The sequence below is a fragment of the Echiichthys vipera genome, assembly GCF_963691815.1.
Source record: "Echiichthys vipera genome assembly, chromosome: 4".
Lineage (NCBI taxonomy): Eukaryota > Metazoa > Chordata > Actinopteri > Perciformes > Trachinidae > Echiichthys > Echiichthys vipera.
In genome coordinates this window covers 29,504,798-29,522,767 of record NC_139829.1, presented here as the reverse complement: position 1 = coordinate 29,522,767, position 17,970 = coordinate 29,504,798, and the positions used below count along the sequence as shown (strand labels likewise).

Below are 17,970 nucleotides of genomic sequence, written 5' to 3'. Positions count from 1 at the left end.
TCCTTTCAACGCAAAGGAGCAGCGGCTCTACTCCGAGTTCCTCACGGATGGCTGAACTTCTCACCCTCTCTCTAAGGGAGACTCCAGCCACCCTCCTGAGAAAACCCATTTCGGCCGCTTGTACCTGCGACCTCGTTCTTTCGGTCATGAGAAACAAGATTATGTGACTGGTTATATGCAAACTATTATTCCTATTCAAATAACATCTATATCTATCTGGACTATCAAAGAACTTGATATGAATGTTGTGTTCCACATTGTAACTTTTTAATTCACAAGAAGGACTCCCATTCACTCGTAGCTGGAAACTTTATTTACTCTGCTCAGGTGGTTGGGAAACATTTCCTCTTCACAAAAATAGGAACGCATGTACATTTACAGTATATTCTATATTTTAATACATAGTCAACTTTCTAATTGAGTTTCAGAAAACAAAAATCAGCGGGTGGCTGATAAAACAGAGTCATTATTGACTGTCAGGAATGGTCCCTGACCTGCAGTGATGTCCATCCCCCCCAAAAAAGAGCATTGGACTAATGGCAGTCGTCTTAAAGAGGAATGACATCGATAGTGTGAGATTTTCAGGCAACTCAATAGTCTGATCGGGTGTTTCAAGATCTCTTAGCCATAAGATTTGCCCCAAAAAGTACCCCTGTACACCACGGCCGTACAACAGAAGCCATTTTTAACCATTCAAAAATTACAGCCTTGAATGGAGCGTCCTGTTACTTCACCTTAATGTGTGTGTCCATGGTAAGGCAGCTGAGTGAGACCTTAAAGGGGAGACCGTACTAGCCAGAAGGTTGTAACAACAGTGAGTTTTGGTAACATCCAACCTGTCAGAGAGCAAGACTCCACCACCGCTACCAGACTTTTACACTGTGATCTCTGGAGAAAGGAAACTATGAATGCATCCAAAGCGGGGAGAAAAAATGATCCTGTAAAAAAAAAGTGATGTCAATTCATAATCGAGCAGGATCATTCGTTACCTCGCACGTCTGCCTTCTCCCAGAACTTTCTATTCACCCAGTCCGAGTCACTCCTGCCGTTTGCTGCTTGAGGCAAAACACCAATGGTACAATAGTGTTTCAACGAGCCACGTTTCATTGTGTATTAAAAGTTTTCCCTCTCAAAAGGCAACAATGGTTTATGCTTCATGCAAATGTAGTTGGACCAAATCTGCCACTTTACATCCATGTAAATCCTGGTATTCTATTTTTCCTATTCAGTTGGTGCAAAATATAAATTAAAACCTTCCACTTGGATATTAGCGATAAATGTTCTTAGACTTTATTTTCAATGAACTGCAAAAATAAAAATGCATCTCTAGGTGGCGGGTAACACTGGAGCTGTACCAGACAGCTGCTGTACGTTAAATGATTTGATTAGATTTTTTGTGATGTCACTGTGACATAGTGACGAGTCACCCTTTCACTGTCTGAGAAATGACGGGGTGTGTGGCCACGTTTGGCACTGAAATCTCAAGGGCAGCCTCGACTGAAAGCCCAACTTTTGACTTGTGAGCAGCACTAACGAGACTTTTCACTGTGGTCAAAATTGGGACTTTGATATTTCACTTCCTCGTATCTTGTTATCAAAATTCGCCGTACATTTCCTTTTCCCACTGCAAGGTAGAACAAGTTTTATATTTACTATTACGGAATTTACCCATTATAATGACCTAATTTATTGACAATTCATAATTTATCCAGAAAAAAACTCCGCTCTAAATAAAACATCCATTCCAGGCTTAATTATCTGTATAAAAGAAGATGTATCAAACATAGCTTTTGAAAGGTTGGCTATATAAAAGGAAATAAACCCATTTGAAAAAAAACAAAAACAACTACAAAATAATGAATGGGTGACTAGCTATCTCCATTTTACTACATGGGACGTTAGCGCGTTTCGCTACACCTTTCCATTCCTATAATTATAACACAAACGACGTACACGCTAAACAATTGTTCTTTTTTTTTTTAGACACAATATAAACAAAGTTGTTTTGGTTGTGCGAGGCTGGAGTCATTCTGAAGTCTTGAGATGAGGTATTCGGATCTTACGGAAAACTCGTGTTTCTGCCCAGCGCTTGTGTCGTGGGTCATGTTGAGATCTACCAACAGAACAAACAGAAGCCTATGACGATGATGTACTGCACCGAAGTGACGGGAATACAGGGGGCTAATCTAGACCCAAACCCTAATAATCTGAGTCATTCATAATGTATGAATTAAGATCAGCCAGCATCTCTGCTGGTTGCATTCACTCCTGAGAAATTGATTTTTTTGACAAAGAAGGAATTACATTTTTACTTTGAATCTACGGCAAGCCTTTCTCAACCAATTTGGAATGCAACCACCAGACATGATACGATGAGTTCCCCGTCTCTGTACCCCCTTTTCCAGCTTCTCACCTCACTCATCTGTTGTCGCCTGCAAACGCAGTCGGTGCTGATCTAACCGATCGGCCCTCCCTCGCTTCTCGGAGCTCTACGACTCTTACCAAATACGCTGGAGATGGGATGAACAGTACAAGTAAATGTGAAGCACCTTGACTTCTTGAGGACATGAGTCTTCTCACAGAGGTCCATAGTGAGAATGTCAGTGTTTTTGTTGGTTCTTGCTGGAGCAAAAGTTTGTGTGACGCTTCATAACCACAGCTGAGAGACGATAATAACATTAACGGTCCACTCTTACGACCAAGATGACGAGCCACGAAATGTAAATGAGAAGACACTCCTCGCACGTACAGCCTGCAGCGGTATCAACTGACAAAACAACCCCTCTGGTACAAACACACAAGGGCAGACGGATACTCTGATTGGACAGTATCTCCAAAACAGGGAGTGCTATGTGCCCCCGACTGGCCGTGATCTAGACGAGAGACGAGAATCTTTTTGGAGCAGGGTGGCCGTAGTTGTTGGAGGTGGATGCGGTGTTCCCCGCTCACACTGATATCTCATACGTGGTGCCTCCTACGCCTGTCACCTTTTTGACGTTACTGTGGCGACTGGGGCTGAGGGTGGAACCCTGGGCACTGGGGTGGCAGTCCATCTGCCCATTAACTTTCATGGCCTCTCTGAGTGGAAAGAGAAGAACAAGGAAAAATGATTCAACACAAAGAGATTAAACCCAAACCAAAGAATAAGGGAGGTGGCAACATGCGGATGAGTTGTAAGGACAGTTTTAAAGGACAAAAACAAAACCGCAATATGGATGATTAGTTGAAAGTGTACTTGTTAGTGAGGCAAAGGGCTTGGAAATGTTAGACGAGCGGGTGAAAAGCATGCAAAAGAGAAAGAAATGAGGAGTTACACAACTTTATTCATTCGTGAAATTATACAAAATGCATGGTTTACTAGAAAGGCAAACATAAATCAAATCAAAACATGTAAGAAATCACACCAGACAGTACTTAACATGAATTAATGGACAGAACAGTTAGACAAACAACATACACCATATACAAATGCTACAAATTGCCTCTGTTAGGACTAGTACACTAGTGCCCATGAATTGCTGGCTGTGTCCAGCAGGAGGAGCAGGGTTTCCAGTGGGAAAACATTCGATGCCCACCAGTCCCCACTGGCTCAATACAATGCATGCAGTCCCACAGGGGTAATGCTAGGATTCATACCTTGGGCCCCCTATACGAGGTGATTCGGTCCTCTCAAGGGCACTGATGTAGGAGAGTTTCTGGTGGGAGTAAGAGGGGGATCGGGGCATAGGAGGGGAGTGAGGCTGGTGGGCCGGGGAACGATATAGGCCCTCAGGGCAAGCGGCCCTGCTCTGGCTGCTGTTGCTGCTACTGTGATCTGTGTGCAGGGAGGTGGATGAAGTCCTAGGGGCACGACCCAGCGTGGAGCCGGCATGACGCAACACAGGGGTTCGTTGCCCGTAGCTCACCAGCCCGACCCCCATCAGGTTGTCCCTGGAGCCTCCATAGGCTGGTGGTGTAGGGCCCCTGGAGCCGGGGCCTCGAGGCCCATCTTGGTAGCAAGCACTGGGGGGTAGGCCATATCCCCCATCAAACACGCCAGAGTCCTGGGCATAGATATGGGTTTGGGAGCGCCCATGCAGTATCTGCCGTTTCTCCCTCTCCTCCATCTCCTTTCGCTCCTGGATGGAGGCCATGATGGTCTGGGAGAGGTTGTCGTAGCGCACTGGGGACGGGTCCCTGTCCCTTAGGTGAGGGGATTGTCTGCCCATCCCCCTGGGTGGCATCACTGGACTGTAGGTGGAGGAGACCTGGTGCCTCTGCATTTCAGGTTCCCGGATGTGGCACATTTTGGTGGGCAGGTAGGGCGAATGGAACCCCATGGAGGGCATACCACGATGGGCCATGCACTCACTGGCAGTGGCTGGGGAGATGCTAGGGTTGAGCAGGCTGTCATAAGACAAGCTGCCGTTACGGTTGGAGAGTGTGTTGGGTGAGAAGACACTCTTGTACGGGGTGGAGGTGACGGTCTGTGGATGCAGGGCTGGGAGCTGGCCCTTCTCTGGCCGGCGGTGACCCTGCTTCAGGCTGAGAGAGCGGGAGTTGTTGGGGTCAGAGTCCAGCTGGAGGGGAGAGGACTTGAAGGTTCGGTGGAGGGGAGCGTTGGTGTACTCGGGCAGGTCCAGGTTTGGCTCAGATCGGTAGTCATGGCCACGGACACCCTCTTCCAGGATGGCTGATGTCTTCCGGTCATCTGGCATGACAATCTGAGGAGCGAACAGCAGAATAACATGTCAAATCTTGTCTTTGTCCTTAACAGCTGCTCCTGAAGCTGCAACAGTCTGGCTATTAGTGTGGAGCTTCTAATCATGGTACCATAATAATGACACTACATAATTAATGTATCTCATACACATGATGTGTCCCACCTTCTCTCCAGCTGTGTGGTAGTGGACTTTAGGCATGGTGCCAAAGGACGGCCTGAATTTGTACATGGCTGGAGTGGAAGGGTGGATCTTACCAGTGAGAGAACCATCTAAAAACACATAGAGCAAGGAGAGCAGAGTTAACACTGTGCAGGTAACATAAATGACACTTCTGGGAGAAAAGACAAGACCTCAGAGCTGAAGTCTATTTGTGCAAAGAGGCTGTAGGGATGGAGTTCTTGAAACACCACACTATTCCTACAGAATGAAAATGAATTGGAGTAGTCAGACGTTCAGAGCCAATTCTAGGACTGATGGGGAACACATTTGCGCCTGAAGATAGCCAGCTGCTAATCCTTGACAAATTACCTCTGTATGTGTCTCTGAGGTGGTTTTGCAAACAACTCTTACTTCCACAAATTCAGAGTCCTTTAATTTGCTATTAAAATAGGGCGGAAATCCATTTAACCAGCTGCAGTACTCTGAAGTACCACCAGGCAGTGATAGTGCTCCACAGAAGAGCAGAAAGCGTTCCCTCCCTGATATAATGCACCATGGCACTGGAGATCCTCTGGAGGGAACCTGCTGCTGTAGGTTCACACAATACATTATATCACTGACACTCGTAACAGTTCCTAATTTACGCAGATAACTTCCAAAGGCAGCCGGTCTTTTTTTAGTTGCTCTGCTGATTAGACCATATTCTTCTCCCCTCCCTCCATCAGTTCCATTGCTTAACGGCACCATAAAAAGGTGGTGATTCATGCCACGATGATTCACTCACAAATCTCTCCATTGTGCCACAAATGTGGTGCTGATTCAGTGAACGGGACTTGCCTCCTCGCTACAAATCACACCTATTCTCTGTCCTGGCATAAAAAGGCCATTGACCTGCAACTGGGACGGACATTTATCACGCTTAAATAGAGGCAAGTCATACACTAGGACACTGGTGATATACGGAGGGAGTTTGGGGAATTGCTGTTTGGTACCAGCCCTGACACGAAGGAGAAACGGGATTGATGATGATTGACAGGAGAGAGAGGGAGAGTTTGTTCCCTTACCTTCAGTGGAGGTCAGCTGACCTTTCAGTTGGTTGTACCTTTCGGCTTTGGGCGGCAGCGGCGGCTGGGTTTCTTTCTCGTCCAGGCAGTCCAGGCTGCTTTTGGACTACAGGGAGGAGAGCAGAGTGTAAAAGCATCCAGAACAGGTGGAGGGACAGCATATGAAATAGAGAAGGGCATGTGTTAGAGCTAGGGATGCACCAGCACAACTCTTACAGAAGGTTGTAGGGTAGCAAAGCTCCACTAGGCAGCTGCTCTACTTGAGCTTAATTTTTATTTTTATTTTTTTTTGAGGCTAATGGAGTGGAGTGAAATGTCAGACATCCTCCTCCCCTTCCACTATCTCTGCTATCTATTTTGCAAGGGCACCATCGCTGCATCTGGGGTTTAGTGCTGCCAAAGATGACTGTGATTGGTTTAAAGAAATGCAAAAAAGCCAGAGCACCTTTTCCCTATCCCAGAATGATGTGTATGCAGACCATACTGCAGGGCTGTGGAGATATACATGCAACTTAAATAATTCTAGTTAATTTGGTTATTCAGGTGTTTTTTCCTAGTAGCAGCTAAAGTAGCTCAGCTACTGGAGCTTCTGTTACCATGGAGAAGGAAAAGGCCGATACCAGCAAGCGGCCTCTGCTCGCCCCAACGGCAAAGGTTAAAGAAAACGTAAGTCGACAGAGGTAAAGGCAGAAATGTGACCTACAAAGGACCAAAAGACGAGTCAACGTCGGGGATTCTTTTGACCGGTGGAGAAGGCTACGCCAGGATTTGGAACTTTTTTGCCTTTCATTGTGGTAGATTATTACACAAATAGCCTCAAATAGTCTGTGCCAACACTGGCTTATGACTGTGAACGTCCCCGGTCTGATAAACAGCTATTTCAACATGTTAGCACACGTTAGTCATGTGGCGAGGGAGGGTGATACGAGTTCGGGGGGAGGAACCGTGCAACACTGAGAGGAGGTGTTTGGTTTCGGGGGGGGGTTCAAATCTTTCTCAGAGGCTCAACTTGTTTTTCAGAATGTAGACCAAAGCTTTAAATCCGAGATAATTGTCTATTTAGCGCCTGAATTTCACTTAAAGTTATACTCCTTAAGAATTAAGATACCTTGTTTCTAGCGGCCTCTTTGGCAGTAAGATGTAATTGCAGGTGAGCCATCTTGTCACGTTCATGGTCGCTATGTGTGTATTTTTTGCTCTTTTGTAAACATTATTGACACATCTCTCTACTTGCAGTCCGTCCCTTATATGTTACCCAATCAACACACACACATGTAAGTGAGGACCTGGGAAGGCAGACCAACCGCTGTCAGCAGTGTCACTAACATGGCGGCCTATTTACATCTAGAGAGGGAATGTCACCACAGACACACAGATTGGAATACTCAGCAAGTAGAAGTGCTGTCATTAGTGGGTCATATGATCCATCACCATTGTTTTAACTCACTCCTTGATAGATAGTAACTTAAAAGGCCGTTAAATGGATGAAAATCTTACATAGTATAACTTTAATCGCTTTGCAGAACATCAGAAAATAATTATATCTATAGGGTTAAAAAGAATAGGATGCCTTCATCACTGGAGCTCCTCTTAGTGCTTCGGGCTGATGAGATGAGTGTTATTTTACAGGTACAGACAAAATCAGCTATGCCTCCTTAAAGAGCCATGATTTACCTATATCAGACAATTTCCAAATCATTTACATTTGCTGTAATATAATTGTATTATTATTATATATAATATTATTTTCAGAAGTATATTCCTTTGGGGACATAACCCTTCTTCATCCCTGCTGTATCTGTGAGTCACTTGGCTGTGAAGTCAACATTAGAAATGAGGAAATTCTCTAATATATCCGACTTAAGCGAGCTACTGTATCCTTTTATATATTTCCTTAAGTATGAGTCTCTGTTAAAATGGGAAACTGGGAACAGAACTGGGTGACACGGTGTGTGTTACACATGTGTGACACAGAATATGAAATCAAAGCAAGAGAAACCCCTACACCCTTGCAGAAGGAGGATTAACTGTACTGTGACTAACAGCTGGAGGAGGTAGTGACAGGGAAATAACAGGAACACGTTCTGTAGTAACTGTGAACTCACCTTGGAGCTGACAATGGTGCTGTGGATGCCGTTGTCGCTGATCTTGATGGTGATTTGCCTCTCTGACAGGTCGGGTCGGATGAACGGGGGCTGAATATTGACATGGGGTTTCTTCCTGGGGTCCAACATGTACCTGTATAAAAAAAAGGGCAACAGGAATTAACACACTGATTCTTTGTTGTCACAGCCAATTTGCAATTTTTGAGTTTAGTCTGGCAGTCAGTGTCGCTGTTACATTTTGAATGTTTAGTGATACGGTGTTTCCATGGAAGCAACCAGGATGTAACACTGCCACACCAGCATAGTGTACAACAGGGTACTATTACAGTACTACTAGTACAGTACTCAAAGTATGATGATGACTGATTGCCGCAAACTGAATTATTTTTTATTCCACTCTCACTGCACCCTAAATCTTTAGGATTTAATCTATTTCTATATAAGAAATACCGTTTCAGAACGTTATATTATACATGTGTGTATGCAGACATATTGTCTGATGTTTGTACACCTAGGAATAAAACATGGAAATGTACACAAAACCAGCTAACATAACACGTTGTTTCAGTACTCCTCTCCACTATCCATGTAGTCCTTCCAGAGATATACAGTTCAGAATACAAAGATGAAATCAGTTATGCACTTTGCGTAATCTCATTTGGCTAGTTAGGGTTTAAAACAGACATTTCAAACACAACTTCCTGACAGAAAACAACACTGACGAGGTTTTTACATAATTAAAAAGGGCTCTTTGTGTCATTGCTTTAATATTTAATGGCGTTGAAGCTTGGGGAGTAGAGCGTGTTGTATATTTTCCAAGCTATCTTTGCAAATTTCAAGTAATCAACTCCCTACATAACAAAATCCAAATGTGAGTGAGATTTAAAAATGGATCCGCGTCCGTCAGATCCAACATGTTTTGACTCAGTGGCTCAGTAAAACAAAATCCACAGGGACCATGCAACAGATGCTTGTAACACAGCATGTCAGTGTCACCTGGTGTGTTCTCTGCAGTCACACCGTTGATTTTTATGGAACGGAGCTCTTCCCCATAGGCTGTAAAACTGTTGTTTGGGCTTTTAGCTATGCTGAGTTTGTTTGTGTGCTTGACGAGCTCTGCGCTCTGTTTCACATTAACTGTTGTCCTACAGGGTGATTCAATTCCCTCAGCCATCTGCCTGCCCCCAGGGGTGCTGGCTGCTTTCAGGCAGAGCTAGAAAGACACCTCCGCATCTACCTCAGGAGCATGTACGCACACACGCACACGGTATATGTGTGTTATTATTGCAGTTACATGGTTCTGCCGTGGTGCTATGGCAGGGATGTCACAGGCTTTGATGGGCCATAGGGCGGTACGGTATGGTCTATGTCACGGTATAATTTGAAGCATAGAGGTGGGCTGTTATGGAGAGGAGCCATGCAATTACATTGTGCATTAAGCAAATCTCCCAGCGCGCCAGTATTTGACGTGCTGAGACAGCTAACAACAGTCAACATTGTCCACTACGGCCATGACTGACTTTTTCACATAAGCTTCTACTCAAGGGTCCAGTAAATATTCTTATTCCGGATCCACACGCATTGTGTGGTTACGTCAGAGCTCCACTGCTGGTTACACGGGTAACTCAAAATACATACCGTAGAACAAATTCCTACCCTCTATGCTGTTTATACCGTACAGCCCTAATGGGCCATACACATGCATCATCATACACAAACATATTCTGTCAAGTGCAGGAATACGACAGGAGTTAAATCTGTGCTGACAGAAAAGCTACTGTATCCACTGTACACACACACACACACACAAACACAGCATAATGAAGCATCTTACCTAGGTGCCAGGGGACTACATAAGACATACTTCACGTTGCCACAGCAACCCCTGGTGAAGGGATTAACTCCTCCGCGAAATTTGCCCGTCACCTGAGAAGCACAACGCCTGGTTTAGAGAGGAAGGTCACAGTGCACACACACGTACACACAGACACAGAGGTCCAGTGCTTGAATACAAAGTTATTCATTTTGTTGACCACATAATTAGCGTGTACGGGGATATTTGTGTTGTTCATTTTGCTGAGTGTTTACTATGTTTATTGGAGGTGAATGTATGTGTATCTGTGTCCACACAGATTCATTGGTTTGTATTATTCAACTGTATGTGCGGTTGGAGTGTCAAGATCCTCCAACTATATTAAAAGGTTCCCCAAAGCAAGCACGGTTGCCATCAGGCAGCTCCAGTGTGTGTGAAGCAGAGCGACACAGCTCTGTTGACTTCCGCTGGAATAAATAACAACAGCCGAATCGTTTGTGTGCACAGAACAAGCACGTCAGCAGCGCCTGCACTTACCTGTTCATTGGTGGTTCGACCTCGAGCAACAAGCACCATGTGGAAACCTGTGAGTCCCATGACTGGAATAAAGAAAAGCCCCGCTATACACATCACCACCAGACTGGGCACGAAGGTTAAGTTCAACAACGATATAAGAGAAGGTGTACAGATGTGCTGTAAGAAAAACTCCATTGACTCCTTCTGACAGTAGAAGTTACCAAATCAATAAACACCCGACCAAATTGACCATTTTAAAAAGGAAGCAGTGAGATTTGAAGCAGTGAAAGGATACGTGATCGTGGTGTGGAGCGCTGCTAGCCTCTCTCGGTGGTGGAGAACGTAGATAAGGCCGAAGGAGAAAACCCCCACCATGTGGATGCTCAACGACAGCAGGAAGAGGAAGAAGTAGCGGTAATTCCTCCGCCCGATGCAGTTGTTCACCCAGGGACAGTGGTGATCGAAGTCCTGAGGAGGGAGAGAGCAAGAGGAAGTCATGCGTAAGGCTTTGCATTCTCTTATCACTGGAAACGGACTCATTTGAAATCTCCGGAGTGATAAGGCAAACCAAACCAATGCTCTTGGTTGATGCGAGTAACATTTCAATGAAACATTTAATCCACAATCAACCTTTAAAGGCCCCATATCATGCTTAATTTAAGGTTCATACTTGTATTTTTGGGTTTCTGCTAGAATATGTTAACAAGTTTTAATGTTCAAATGTTCAAATGTGTGAAACGCTCCGTTTTAGCGCCTGTCTCTTTAAAACCTCCTCCTGAAAAAAAAAGCCCAGTCTACTCTGATTGGTCAGTGTTTCCGGGTCTTCCACATCTGCGCTCTCTGCATTTCTGCTCCGTCATTGCAGCAGAGACATGACTGTAGCAGCACTTTCTACCTATATATACAGTAGTACAGTTGTGACATCACGACTGTACAGAGGCCCTTGGGGTCGTTTGAAAGGCACAGTATTTGAATACGGGCTGTGTGCATTTCTCTGTGGATTGAGGGTTTTGATACTTTCACAGTATTTATACAGCACCTCCATCTTTATAATCAAAAAGACACGGAAATCTAATTTTTTTACAATATGGGACCTTTACAGACGGCATCTGAGATTCTCTTGTAGTCCTACTTTCTTCACTAGGCTTTTACAAACACTCAAAAAGTCAATAAGTCCGCCGCTTTGAAAGAAAACCACCATGTGTGTGTGTATGTGTTAATGTCCTGCTATGTGTGTGTGCATTTGTAAACCAAAATGAGGGTTTGAAACAGTATTTTGTGCCTGAAGCTGCCAAAAGCTGATGTTTATGCCAGTCATTATGATCTTTAATGAGGACGATGTTTTGCCAAAAACAGATTTAGAAAATTATTAATTTATATATTCAGCATTTAATTCTGGGCAGGACAGAAAAGCTTCTGATTGGATTCAAGCTTCAAACCATTTACTGTGTACAAACAAACTGCATCCATATCAAATCCAACACGTCCACTGCTAACAGGATCAGATTGTTGATTAAAAAAGCTAATACCAGTAGATCAGTCCAACCTTGATGCATATTTAGATTTCAGTGCCTGCGTGTGTACTGAACATACACAGTCTCTCATTTAGACATTTGTATTCACACACACACACACCTCTACGCAGTTGTCACACACGCTGCAGTGTGAGCAGCGAGGCGGCCTGTAGAAGTGACAGGTGGCGCACCACTTCATCCGGACCTGAATGCCCTTGATCTCCACGTTCTTGTAGAGCGGCGCTCGGAAATCATCGTCCTTGTCCTCGTCCTCGTTCGCTGTGTGAGGAAACACACGGGCACATTAACGGAGCACAGACGCATATGGTGGAGTGTGAGAAACACACACACACACACACACACACACAAGCACAGATAAGCAGGGTTTTGATTTATTTTTCCATTTGACGGGAACAGCAGGCGAGCACCTTAAATGAAGATCGCCCCCGCTTTTAGCTGTGCGCAGAGTAAACACTGAACGAAATTAACATTTTTTATAGATGTGACCTTTAATAGATGCGACCTAATTATGCTTTCAAACTAACTAACAAGACTATCAAGCACACAGTAGCTCATGTAAATCAGAAGCTGTTTGGTATAATTTCCAACAAGTTCAAATATTTTCCGAATAGAGGTTTGTTTTTGTTTTTTTAATGGGAATTAAACCTCTAACCTTGCCACTGTCGGTGCCTTGCTCTATCCGACGCCTACATGTAACTGAACCCATCCTCTGTAAAGTACAGTGTGAGAGTGGCATGTCCAGCTGCCCTTCAATCAAACTGTCTATGAGAAGCTTTGTACTCTGTGCCATTTTCCTGCAACTGAGAGCTTTTTGCTTCGGAGCGGCGGTGGAAAATAAAATGTCTCTCCGCTGATCAAAGGGCACTTTCAAACAATCTAGAAAGAGCTCCGACCTGAGAAAATAATTCCACAGTACAATAATAACTGCAGGGACATCCAGGTAACACACACACACACACACACACACACAGAAAAAGAGAAAAAAAGCAAGAGAGAGTGAAAAGAGAAAAGCAGAGAGAAGCAAACGGTAGAGCACCGTAATAAACAGTTCCATAAGCAGAGACTGCTTTGTTATTATGACTGTCAAGTCTCTTCAAATCGATTTGAAAGGTAAACCGCCTGCTGAACCATCAGGCACAAACAGCAGTTACGCTTGCATGTCCCCTGACAGCTTCTTTCCTACAAATGCTTGATCCAAGAAGTGTTCAGCAGACAAAGCAGTGGCCTATTTCATACACACATATATATATACACTGCAAAAATAACACTTATTTAGTATAGTTAGTTATTAAAAGGCTTGTTACTAAAATGATTTTCAGCACTGAAGAGATAGTATCTAGATGTATGTACAGTAAAGTCTGAATCAAATACCTGTATATTATAGGCTTAATCCTGTCATCAGTAATCTTCATTAACCATTATCAATGTAAATCTGAATCCTTGATAAGATAACAGCTTGCATAACGGTCAGATGGAATATTGTTGACATTATTGGACGCAATGCTTTATTTTCTTTACAATACTGAGTAGTTCATTGACTGAGAAGCATTCTGAGGACATGTCTCCTAGCAGGTCAATAATTACCCACCACAGCATCTCTACGTGTGTGTGTGTGTGTGTGTGTGTGTGTGTGTGTGTGTGTTGGATACAGTAGCTTTTGGCACTTGAGCAGCATGGATGGTTATCGATAGAGATCAAATGACCTTTAAGTAATCAAATGAGCACTCATCCACACAGTTTTTACATGCACATGACTAATATGTACTGTAGCTTTCGCCTGGGGTCACACACAGTAGTGTTCAGGGTCTTGTTCTGGGGAGTTCGACGTGTACAACAGCTACTGTGGAGAACAGCACAATGACTCAAACTGCAGCATCGCATAATGTCTCTTATTGACGTCATTGTGTGTTCTTCTACTGAGGAACATAACCGAAAGACATAATGGGAGCTCTCCGTCACTACTGAATGCCTTTTACACATTACACAAATCACAAAATGTGGATTAGTGCCAACGCTTCCATTTTAAATCCTTTGGGATTAAACACAAATATTTGTCACTCATGTTCCAGTTTACAGATAAAATCAAATTAAGTGGACAATTAGTGAATGTCTACTTGATGTTCACCAAATAAACAAGCAAACATAACACTTCACTTATGATAGCTATATGAAGAGCTCTTTTCCAAAACGAGATAAAAGCCAAATTAAAAATAAAATGTTTGTCATGTCACTTTGCTGTATACAGAACCTATTCACTGCTTCATCAGTGTTTCATGCCAAATCGCTGTATTTCCTTGTTTAAAATGGTCTCAAGATGCAGTTCCTTTCCAAACCGCGACAAGCGCCAAACCTATTTTTAGCCTAAATGCGATACGTCCTGTCGACCAATCAGAATTCAGTGAGCGTTCTATGCGATCCAACATGGCGGCGCTCTGAAGCGGGAGAGTTTTTTGTGTCGTCCGTCCGTTCAACACGTTCAGACTGAGCCAATAAAACCATTTTGACAAGATACATTGAATATTAACCAAATGTGTGGGTCTGGGTAAAAAATGTCATTTTCCTGAAAACTATTAAAATGGATTTATAGCGTTTTGGAAAAGAGCTCCTTATGTGAAAAGAAATCCACACAATCTATGAACAACTTAAGTGTTTATTCAGAGAGGCTTGGGATCCTGCAGAATATCAAAACACATTTTTAAAAATGTCACAGACGTCTCTCTCATTACCTCATGAAATGTTCCCAAAAATGACAAGAAATGGCCGTCAGTGACCTGCATGAACAACCTTTCACTTTTAAAACCTGTGTGACGGAGTGACTCTCTAAGCAGACGCCATTTAAAGGCTATGTGGGTTTTTCATTTGTATTAAAACTTGACTGGTGGGTGTGCTTCCTGTGAGGTACAACATAAAGAGCTTAGAAAGCTCCTTATCCGTCAGTAGTCTGTAAAAACGCAGCAGCAGCAGCAGCAGCAGAAGGCCACGGTCACCTCTGGGGCAGATAACCTGCGCTTTATACAACCTAATGATTATTACACCTTTATGTGCAGGGCAAAGCTCTTCCTGAAGACAGGTGCTTATCATTTACAAGTGCATTACAAACATCCCCGGGGATGAGTTCAATCATCATTACTTTACACAGATAGCACAGAGGACAAGGAGCCTGCATCAGGAGCATAAGTCAGTGCAGCTTATATGATGGGAGCCTGTGGACCGTAACAGGCTGTAAGGCAGATAATAGCAGTGAGACAGCAGGTAGCTCAGTGCTCTGATAAATGGTGATATTAAAGGCGTATCCTCTACGTGAGCAAGGAGGAGACATTACTCAATCTTATATGCACACACCGTATATTATGATAGATACTAATAGTTTTAGATTGAAATATCGGAGGTAAAACTGTTTTCTCCAGAATTCTGCTAAGTAGAAACCATCACCAGACACTGAAACTCATTTGCACACTCACAGACATGCATACAAACCTCTGGGGTAGACACCAGGGTCCATGAAGGTTGCCATGCTGAAGTTGGCCAAGGCGAAGAGGAAGACCAGGCCATTGTAGAGAGGCACAGCGGGTGAGATTACCTTTGTCAACCAGGGGCACCTAGAGACACAAATAAAGAGACAGGGATTAGGAGTCTTGGTTCTGAACTGAAGCAAAAATTATAATTAGAAGCATGATTGCATCCCATAGTTACTGAGACATTTGGTAAATGCACCTGTACTTCTATAGTGCCTTTCTAGTCTTCTGACTACTCAAGGCGCTTTCACAGTGTTTGTCACATTCACCCATTAACCCATTACCATCTAATCTAATCATTCACACCCATTCACACCCCTGCGCAGCACGAGGAGCAATTCAGGGCTCAGTGTCTTGCCCAACGACACTTCGACATGTGGACCGGGAGTGATGGGGATCGAACTGCCGATCTCTCGAATGGAGGACGACCCACTACGCCACTGAGCCACAGTCGCCCACTCACTCAAAACGCACTAATGTTACGGTCAAACCAGAAGAAAACTAAAATCTGAGGGTTAAGAAAGAAGGATGAATTACACAAAGACGGCAGCAAAAATGTCCAACTGGAGACACGATGAGATTTGGGAACTTGTGTCGGTTAAAGTCTGTGTCCGGTGGTCATTGTCCAGAGTTCATATGAGAAAAAAGCTTAGGATTCATCCTCTGGGGACCTTGAATGTCTGTTCAAAATGTCATGGCAGCAGAGAGACCGACGTTGCCATCCCTAGAACCTTGCAGCCAGAGCATGTCTGAAAGTAAATGACCAAACCCCGCATAAGCTTTGATTTCAGGTCTGATCCAAAGCCTCCCTCTGGACCCTAGGGTACTTTCCATCACATTCTGATGTCACACTGCTGTGCTGGTAAATGACACTGACCACCTCAATGGAAACCAGTCAGGTCAGTCACAAGAGGTTATTCATTCATTCATCTTCAACCACTTGTCCCTATCGGGGTCGCGGGGGGGCGATCCCATCAGACATCAGGCGGGGTCCACCCTGGACAGGACGCCAGTCTATCACAGGGCACATAGAGACGAACAGAGACAGACAACCATTCACACCTACGGGCAATCATCAATGAACCTAACACGAGCATGTCTTTGGATTGTGGGAGGAAACCGGAGAACCCGGAGAAAACCCACGCAGACACGGGGAGAACATACAAACTCCACACCAAAAGGCCCCAGCTGTGAGGCGACAGTGCTGACCACTTTGAATTCCACCAACGCGTTTGTGTCAAGACTGACCTTCTCCACCGCCTGCGAGTCATAACTCATGACGCTGCCAAACATCCAACTGTGGAAACACCTGAATCCCACCCACGGCCCTGCTCAATCACCTGGACTCAAATGTCAAGACGACGCGTGTGCATCCTAGTGCGATATCATTCAAGCTAACAGTTTGTGTGGTCTCCGTAGAGATGAAACACTTTCAGAATGAAGATGTGTTAGCAGCTACACGTACTGCAGAGATCCTGCAGGACAGAGGATCACAGAGAATTTATGGATTAATAAAGTAACTTGGAAGAGAGAGAGAGAGAGACCCTTACTTTCACAGGTTTTTCCAGTTCCCTTTCCTGGCATGATGACTAACCCACCCACGGCCACCCCTGCACACGTAATAGATACGCACACACTTTCTCATTCCAGTGTGCTCTCCAGATTATTCTGACGTCAAAAAAGTCAATTTCCTGGTACCTGTGCCCCGAGCTTTGTTGAATTATTCAAAGCCGTGGCTGTAGGGAGCCTCTTACGGAGAATAGAGAGCCGCAAGACGGTGATGAGGTGGCCTCTCACATGACCAGTCTGTACTGGTCTACAGCTCTGGGAGAACTATCAGCGGGTTTGATTTATTCTTCCAGGATACCACTGCACCATATCAGGCCAATGCTGGAGCCAATTATACTTGACTTCATTCACGTCACTTGCAAATGTAGCTCACACATCTAATATTCCTCATTGATGTATTACAAGCATACTATAAAGTCATTAGAGGAAGAGATACAGACTCTTATAATTAGACAATCAATAGGAAATTTGTTTGTGTTATCATTCTCATTATGAGGGCATACTGTCAGCGCATGAAATAAGCCTGTAATTAAGATTTAAGCCCCCCTAAATATTAAACCAAAGACTTTGGTTTTTCAAAATAAAAGCCATATATCTGTATCTTAACCGAAAGCTCTGGATAAGGCTTGTTTTTCCAAATAAAAGCTCCAAACTATCACTGTTGAATATGAGGGAAGGCCCTAGTTTTTCAAAATAAAAGCCCCATAGAGTAACTGATCCTTTCCTTAAAATGTCTGTCTCACAAACTAACTGTTTGGTGAACAAGTTTTGTTGCTTATTCTCTAAATATAGTGGCTGTGGTTTATTTTATGGCACACATTTACTTTGTAGAGTAAAAACCTCAAAGTACATTTTAGTGGAAGTGCCATTTAGGCTCAAAGACTTTAGTGAGTAGCACCAAGCTGTGTCTCCACAACTTTGGTAGCAAGTAGGTACAAACTCTTAAAAATGAATCAAAGTAAAGAAACTTACGTCTTACAAAATCCCAATT

The 17,970-nt window shown here is 43.9% G+C and overlaps 1 protein-coding gene across 1 annotated transcript in view; it reads right to left on the bottom strand.

The window, feature by feature from the left end:
* Positions 1-314: 314 nt before the first annotated feature.
* zdhhc8b (zDHHC palmitoyltransferase 8b) overlaps positions 315-17,970 on the bottom strand; it is a 71,671-nt gene continuing 54,015 nt past the window's right edge. The window contains exons 2-11 of the mRNA XM_083912135.1: positions 15,373-15,494; positions 11,996-12,153; positions 10,656-10,828; positions 10,382-10,484; positions 9,866-9,957; positions 8,032-8,164; positions 5,927-6,032; positions 4,866-4,972; positions 3,637-4,703; positions 315-3,078 (exon numbers count right to left, since the gene is read on the bottom strand). Coding sequence (XP_083768261.1) covers positions 2,946-3,078; positions 3,637-4,703; positions 4,866-4,972; positions 5,927-6,032; positions 8,032-8,164; positions 9,866-9,957; positions 10,382-10,484; positions 10,656-10,828; positions 11,996-12,153; positions 15,373-15,494 — 2,194 coding nt within the window. The 3' untranslated portion in view covers positions 315-2,945. The remainder of the gene's footprint in view (positions 3,079-3,636; positions 4,704-4,865; positions 4,973-5,926; positions 6,033-8,031; positions 8,165-9,865; positions 9,958-10,381; positions 10,485-10,655; positions 10,829-11,995; positions 12,154-15,372; positions 15,495-17,970) is intronic.